The sequence below is a fragment of the Arachis hypogaea genome, chromosome 20, assembly GCF_003086295.3.
Source record: "Arachis hypogaea cultivar Tifrunner chromosome 20, arahy.Tifrunner.gnm2.J5K5, whole genome shotgun sequence".
NCBI classification, from domain to species: domain Eukaryota; kingdom Viridiplantae; phylum Streptophyta; class Magnoliopsida; order Fabales; family Fabaceae; genus Arachis; species Arachis hypogaea.
Window position 1 is genome coordinate 109,487,071 of NC_092055.1, and position 8,200 is coordinate 109,495,270.

Here is an 8,200-nt window from a genome sequence, read left to right on the forward strand (position 1 = left end):
GTTGCTTTAATTTGTTTAAATTGTCCCCTTTAATTTTCAAAAATTTACTAGTAATTTTTTCTTTCTTTTATTCATTTTATTTTCTTTTTTTTCCTTCTTTTAATTTTCGAATTTTTGGTTTAAATTTTCTTTTATTCTTCAAAAATTCTTTCCTTTTTTATTTTATTTTATTTTTCTACTCAGTTTATCTCACCGAGAATTCTCCTTACTTTGATGTAGAGATCTCCACTTTTTCTTGTTTTCTGTTTATTTATGAGTAGGAACAGAGACAAAGAACCTATTCTTGACTTTGATTCTGAAATTGAAAGGACTCTAAGAAGACGCCTACAATAAACTAGGGCTTACAAAACTGCGGAGAATCTCAGATAATTTTAAAAAAGAAGATGAAGAGATCACTATGGAACCCAACAATAATGTTTCAACTCTAAAATTTATGTATTATCTTGATTACAAGAAAATACGTTAAGAGTTTGATTGTAGCTTATTTTTATTTTGTAGGAGAGGGTAATGTAGGTCTGACTTTAAAAAACAGGAAAATGTTACGTTTGTAGTTATACAAACGGCGAAAAAACGGAGTGATATAAAGATATAAGAATGGTGTGTATTTTACTTTTATTTAAATGATGATGATATTGTTGTACAAAATATACAAATTTCATAATACAAAAGAGAATTTACATTGGAAATCAGAATCATCAGAATAAATGTTGCGATAATACAAATTAGTTGTTGTCCTATGCACTTATTAGTTATTACCATTAGCTTCAGCTAACCGTGTAATGAAACTATCTCAAAATTCACTATCCAGTAGTTCGAGCACCAAAAGCTTTCATTTCCTCATTTCCCCACGCAAAATTTTTGAAATCCATTAATTGTACAGGTATGTTGATCGATTAAAATCATCAAACAATAATTGCAACCATTTCATGGCTTGCCTCCTCCACTACTTGTTGATGTCATGAAAGATTCACCGCAACCACACTGGCCTTTGGAGTTTGGATTGACAAAAATAAACTCTGATCTGGAAAAAAATAAAAATAAAAAATATAATTATTCGTTAATAAACAAGCAAGGAAAGAAGACAGCAATTATTAATACTATAATTATCATTATCATCACAAAGTTAAGTTGAGGAAAAGGGGAATCACAAAAAGTAACAAAGTCAAGCAGAACATATATATCCACTGATACAGATAAATAACAAAAGCAAGTAGATAGCAAATTTATTCATTGGTGCGAGAGGGAATAAATAGTCACTCACAAGTTGATCAAAATTTACCAAATATACTGTTCTGAGGTGAAAGCATGAAGTTTGCCAGACACAAATAGTCTAAACAATTAATTGTCACATTCATGATCATCAACAATAATATATTAAATTTAATTTTGCTCTTCAAAAATCAGATATCATCGAGGAACCTACTATTTCCAAGTTTAGACAACCACAGTATGAATTGAAATGTATACAAAGTAACTTGGTGAGACGTGAGAGGATGAACTCTTCAATAAAAAGGAACTAACACAAGGTATAACACTATAACTTATCAAGTCTAAATATGGCCAAAAATTCACAATCCAATGTGCAGTTTTGATACAATGGTCTTAAGATGTTTGTTTCTGTAATTGCATATTTTCCCGATATATAATATTGCTCCGAAAACGAAAAGTATTTCTTTACCACAATACAATAAGCCAAAAAAAAAAAAAGAAAAAAAAAACAAAAACAAAAAGGAGGGAAGGGGGAGAGAGATATAAACATTTACCTGAGTTTGTCATCTACAAAATCCATCCTTGTTCCGATAACATGCATAAGGGCCTTTGGATCAATCAGTATCTTGACACCTTTATCCTCAACCAACTCATCAAACTTCCCTTTTTCATCTGTCAAACCAAAAACTATTAAGGTAAAAAAGTCAAAATGCACTCATCTCTAGCTAGCCCCAAAGTAAACATTTTTCAATGTTTCTCATATTTGGGACATCAGATTTAAGATCATAATACACATGGTTGCACCATTAGTACCTCAAATGCATGCTTTTGCAGTCATATGGAAGTTACTTAAAGCAGTAGCTCCTTAACATAACATAGTATACCAATGTAATTTATGCATCTTTAACATGACATGATGCAATGATGTATTGGAAAAGTGATAACACAAGTTAGCAATATTTTGATAGAGGTCAACGGTGTGGATTAATCCATATAGCAACTCAACCTAGTGGAATAATGATATCTATTGTTTCTTAACCTCTTTATGGTCATCAATTGTTTCATTGTTTCTGCTAGTTCCTAATTCCTTAACAAAGAACTTCAAGCTTAATTCATTTTCATCATAAATCCATTTCAATCCCCAAAATGTGTTAGCTCGGAAGAAAACAAATTGAGCAATTTCATGACATTGGGCGTCAACAAGATACTAATGCAACCAAATAAGAAAAAGCTTCCCAAGGAAATAGGAAAATTCCGGCATATAAACAAATAGGATATTATTGGATTGATACATGCAAAATAAATTGAAATACGCCTCTCTTTCACAAACAAAAGTTTACATGGCAAAATAAACCATATAAATAAGAAAACCGTAACCCTAACCCGAAGCTACATGATCATGCTATGCCTATATCATATGTATATAACACAAATAATCGTATAAAAAAAAGGCAAAGAGGAAAACCTGCGTAGTTAAGGGTGTAGGATAAGCCGTTACAACCGCGAGCCTTGACACCGAGCTTGAGGAAAGACCTCTGGCGCTGCTCAAGAAGCTGCCGTACACGGGAGGCGGCGGCGTCCGTTAAGGTAACGGCCTGACGGCGCGCAGCCCTACCAACCTTCTCAGCTGCCACGGCCACCGCCTTCGATGCCATCGCCTGTTCGCGGAAAGTGACTAGATCTGCTCAGAAAGGCAAGAAGAAGAAGATGAGGATTGATTTCTGAATTTGATGGGAGTTAGGGTTAGTACGTTGCAGGAGCAGATTCCGTCGTTTTTATTTGTTAATGAATTGGAATCAAATTGCAATTCTGTTGTGTTTCTGGAGATGGATGGAGATGGATGAAGCAGCGTTTATCACTATTATTTTAGTTTTAGGACAACGAAGTTGTTAAAGGATTTTTTCTGTTATAAAATAAAAAAAATCTTTTTTTTTTCAAAAACAAATTAAACTCGTATTTTAGATTTTTTTTTTTTTGAGTTTTCATAAGGTTAGTCGGGCTCTTACCAAGGTTCTAAAAACCGAACCGGTCATTGAACCACTCTAGCTACTAATTCACTGCCTCATTGGCTTACAGGTTCAACCGGTTCAATCGGAATAACCGTTTTATAATAAAATAATAAATAAAACATAAATGAACACACCAAAACATAATTATAATCTAATTTAAACTTTAGAATGTCATCTAAATCAAAAGTATTACACCAACCACAATATTATAATATCATCCAAATACAAACTCAAAAGTCAAATAATAAAAGAAACAACCAACACATAAAATGCCAATATCATAGTTTGTCATCAATAATCAAAATCCAAAAAAACATAAACTAAGATCAAACAAAATGCAATAACGAGAACAACAAATTAAATTGACCGATACTATCATCTAGCCAATAACAAAATTTTGTTAACAGCAACCCAATGAAAAAAACAATTAATTAAGATCAACAACATAAACTAAGATCAAAATAATAAGATCAAGATAAAAAACAAACCACAACAAGTACAATTTATCAAATTAACAAGTTATTAAAATGTCAAAAGCAGCACAACAACCTAACAATCGCAATTTACAAGATCAAGAACCGCCCCAGAACAACAATTTATCAAAGTAACAAGTTAGAAAGATCAAGAACATAACAAAACAAGTTAACAAAACAAGTTAATATAGCAATACAACGACAAAATAAGAACTAGAACTGCAACCTATTAATTAAAACAACCACCAACTAAAACAAGATCTGCATCCTCCATCCATTCATTGTTCTGCACAATTATCCCCAATTTAACCAAATTGATACTATCATCTAGTCAATAACAAAATTTAGTTAACAGCAACTCAATGATAAAAACAATGAATTAAGATCAACAATATAAACTAAGATCAAAATAACAATAATAAGATCAAGAACAAACCACAAAAAGTACAATTTATCAATTAACAAGTTACTAAAATGTCAAAAACAGCACAACATCATCAAGAACATCCCCAGAACAACAATTTAAAATTCAAAATTTTACTATTTCACATAGTAACTAGTTCATATTTTATTATTAAATATTCATAATAAAAGATTTTTAATTAATTTCTAAGCTCTAATCAAGCTCAATTGCTTGAGAATCAAAATAAACACTCCAAAAGAATCAGAACAGAATGGTGATGAGAAAAGGAGAAAATTAATTGTGATATAAGAAACAAAGAAATGAATTCATAGACTTAGAATTGAAAACAGAATTATTAAGAATCAATACACAGATCATATTATTTTGAACTAAAAATTAAATCACACTTCCAAACATAAGGTTTGTACTATATATATATATATGGAAGCTATTGACCTGAAACAGAATAACATTCAAGAGTCTAACTCCTCTTCTTTCACTCTTTCTTGAAGAAAATCTTATTCTATTACATTTTTATCCTCAATACTAATCAATTATTCAACAAAAGTCAGAATCCAAAAACTTCTCAGCATCCAAAATCATTCAAAGCCAGAGAATCCAAAAACAGCAAAACTAAGCAAAAAATCCAAATTCAGCATCCAAACTAAATTCAGAATCACATCAGCAACAATCCCAATTAGAACACAATTATTTCAGAAAATCGGCAACTCAGAATATCAAAATTATTTTAAAAAAATTTAACAAAACACCATCAACCATCATCCATCCAAATTTAACAAAATAAATAAAAATGAACAAAAGCAGAAAAATCAGCAACTCAGAATCAGATTTCAGCAACTCGGTCAAATTAACAAAACAAGAAAACATAAATTGAAGCAGTTTTGCTTACGGCGGCGAGGGAGGAAGGGAAGTGACGGCCAGGGAGGAAGGAAAGTGAACTCGGATAGAGAGAGGCTCGAAGACAGGTTGACGCGCACGAGAGAGAGGCGGGAGGCTCGACGACGAAGACAGAGACACAAGTTCAGGGTGGCCGACGACGAGGACAGAGGTGGCGACGCCCAGCTCCGAACAGACCTGGCGACGCGAGGAGAAGGGATCCAGGAGAAGAGGATAGCGACGGCGGGGCTGGACGCTGGCTGAGGAGAAGAGTTCGGCGACGGCGAAGCCGGGCGCTGGCTGCTGCTGCTGGCGGCGATGAGAGAGAGAGAGAGGGGGCGTTAGCTATTGTGAAGGGGTTTCTTTGTGAGAGAGAAGGAACCCCGTTTTTTTTTCTCTCTTTTAGTCTTTTTTTTTTTTTTTAGACTATCTTGGTGGAACCGTGTATAACATATAAACGATTTTTGAGTATACATTTGTATAACAATTTATATAATGATATAATTTTTATATGATGATTTAAATTAATGTTAAATTACTTTTGAAATTTTTTTATATCAATTTCAAAATGAATTCATTGAATAAATATTAAAATTTTAAAAAGCTTAACGTGAATTTAAATAAACTATAAAAAAACAAAGTATGTGTTTGAATTATAATTTACAAATAGAATTTTGTATAAAATTGATTTTGTAAAATTGATTTTGATAAAAAATAAGTTTATGTTAATGTGATTTATATTTGACAATCTTTATATCAAAATAAATTATAGTAAAATAAATATTGTTTGGATTATACTACTCAAAATCATTTTTAGATGAAAAATTACTAAGAGAGACATCAATTTAAATATTTTTTTAGAGTTATACTACGATGTACACTAAAATCAGCCAATAAAGTCGGCCACCAGTATAAAATACATGCTAGAATGAATATAAATACAAATTAAAAATAAATTAAATTACACATATATTTATACACAAATACATTGGTGGCTGGTTTTGGTGTATATATAACATTTTTATTTTTTTTTATGAAAACTCTAGGGGGACAGCAACTTTGTTAAATTATGGCCAGCATGTAACCAGCAAAGAAAAATGAGCCATTAGATGAAATTTCACACAAATTTCACACCATTAAAACCATCATTGATGGCTATTTGATGACTACAAATCACAAAAGTTGCTGGCTCCTAACATTCCTCTTTTTTTTATATATTATCCTATCATCTTAATTTAGATATTTTTATAAGAAAATCAATATTTATTTACTAAATTAAAGTAACATGTAAAAGTTAACAAAATATATTTTATACTAAAATTAAAAAATATATTTTATTACCTATGAATAATTTTTTATTTAATTTGTCTTTTTAAATGAGATTATAATTTATATTATAAAAAAATTACAATAAAACATAATATATGAGTATTATAATTATAAATTTTATTGAACTGAATAAAAAATAAAAATTTCAACCAAAACAAAAATATTAGACATAAAAAATCGTCAAATATAAAAAAAATTACTAAGAACAAAGAAACAGTAAGAATTGCAAAAAATAATAATATACATAAAAAATCAGAACACTAACAAAAATAATATAAAAATTATTTATCATATAAATAAAATAAATATTAAAAAAAAGAGTACTATAAATTTTATAATATAAAACAAAAAAAATATTCTATAATTTTTTTAGTACTATCTGTATTCTTTTATTTAGTATTATTTTATATTATAAATTTTATTATTTATAATTCTATTGTGACTTATAATTTTATTTTTATACAAAACGGAAATAGAGTACATCAAAGAATAAAAAAAATCATACAGATAAGAAACAATAAAAATTTCATAAAACCAACAACATATATCTAATGAACAAAAAACATAAAAATTAAAATATAAAAGACAACACTAAAAATAATAAAAAAAATTAAAATATTCACCTTACTAGTGATTGAAACAGATTTTGATGAAAAAAAAAATAGAACTAAGAACTACGAAGAACTAGAAAGAAGTACTGTGAAGCCTTGAAGGTAATGGTTACTAGTATCCTTTTTATAGAAGAAAATAAAAGGTAGGATTGATAGAAAAGAAATAAATTTTTTACCTAATTTTTTAACGGTAATCAGTCACCATAAATATGAACGCAGAAACAATAAATTTTAGCTTCACGTGAATGTGCGTTCAGATGTGGAATCACTTATGTGTTCAGAGTTGCCAAACATAAAGATAAAACGTTCAACAGAGTTAAACACACTTTTTTCTTTTTCAATAGGTTTGCCAAACACACCCGACTCATGCAACAAAAAGAAGAAAGGAATATGAATAAACCACTGCTCGTCTTGGATCTTCAAAAAAAAAATACCGTTGTAATGGACTTAGCATCAACATCACTAACACATATTAATGGAACCAAGTACTATTTATACTTAATATGTAAATGAAATCTATAGAAGATGATTCACTAGAAAATGAAGTATAGTGACTAGAAGCCCTTTTCTTCGGTCATGATTCTTCACAACAGTGTTCTTCATGAAGCTCTTATTCTCTAACTCTCTAAAACTCACCAAATTCAACATGGTGCGGTGAGCGTGGACAGAAAGTTAGGTTAGAATCGAGCTTCAAGAGAGGAACGAAGATCAAATCCTTTTTCTTAAAAAATCAATGCGATTTTCTGCAATTTTCTGCGATTCTTTTTCTTCTTCCCTCAATCATTCTTCCTTCCTTTATCTTCTTGTCTTCTCTCTTGGATTCATACAAAAGAGCTTGATGAGAGTTTGATTATTTCACGAATCTCATCAATTCAATAGAAACAAAGACTCCGATCAATGAATTCAAAGAGAAAGATCTGGATCTACACCATCTCAAAGATCCATTGATATAAGTAAAGTCATGGCTTCTGAAGAAAATCTGTTCTCCTTTGTTAACATTCAACAGCTCAGTCAGGCGGATTCAATTGATTATGAGGTTTTGATAATTAAAAGATAAATAAAATAGAAAATAAGATAAAGGTACTTATGTAATTCATTGGTGGGAATTTCAGATAAGCGTTTGGAGATGCTTTGTTGCTTCTGAACCCTTGCTTTCCTATTGCCTTCTTCCAATCATGCGTTACTTCCTTCCATGGCAAGCTGTAGGATCCTCTCAGTGAAAATGGTCCTCTACGGTTTCTGCACGGCTAATCAACTGTCGGATTTCTC

The 8,200-nt window shown here is 30.4% G+C and overlaps 1 protein-coding gene across 2 annotated transcripts; it reads right to left on the minus strand.

The window, feature by feature from the left end:
- Positions 1 to 581: 581 nt before the first annotated feature.
- On the minus strand, positions 582 to 5,473 carry LOC112784126 (iron-sulfur assembly protein IscA-like 1, mitochondrial). Of its 2 annotated transcripts, none has more exons than XM_025827245.3 (4): positions 5,005 to 5,473; positions 2,675 to 2,890; positions 1,764 to 1,881; positions 582 to 1,021 (listed from the first exon to the last, which is right to left on the minus strand). In XM_025827245.3, exons 2-4 carry the CDS (start codon positions 2,862 to 2,864, stop codon positions 925 to 927), a joined length of 405 nt encoding a protein of 134 aa, XP_025683030.1. In that variant the 5' UTR covers positions 2,865 to 2,890; positions 5,005 to 5,473; the 3' UTR covers positions 582 to 924. The 2 variants fall into 2 exon arrangements, with proteins under 2 accessions (XP_025683030.1, XP_025683029.1); XM_025827244.3 differs by having other exon boundaries at positions 1,764 to 1,896.
- Positions 5,474 to 8,200: the final 2,727 nt, after the last annotated feature.

Coding starts and splice junctions, on each gene's coding strand:
- LOC112784126 (XM_025827244.3), bottom strand. CDS start 2,864: ATGGCATCGAAGGCGGTGGCCGTGGCAGCTGAGAAGGTTGGTAGGGCT. Junction 1,897..2,674: donor CTACACCCTTAACTACGCAG/GTTTTCCTCTTT, acceptor TTACCTTAATAG/TTTTTGGTTTGACAGATGAA. Junction 1,022..1,763: donor TTTGTAGATGACAAACTCAG/GTAAATGTTTAT, acceptor ATTTTTTTCCAG/ATCAGAGTTTATTTTTGTCA.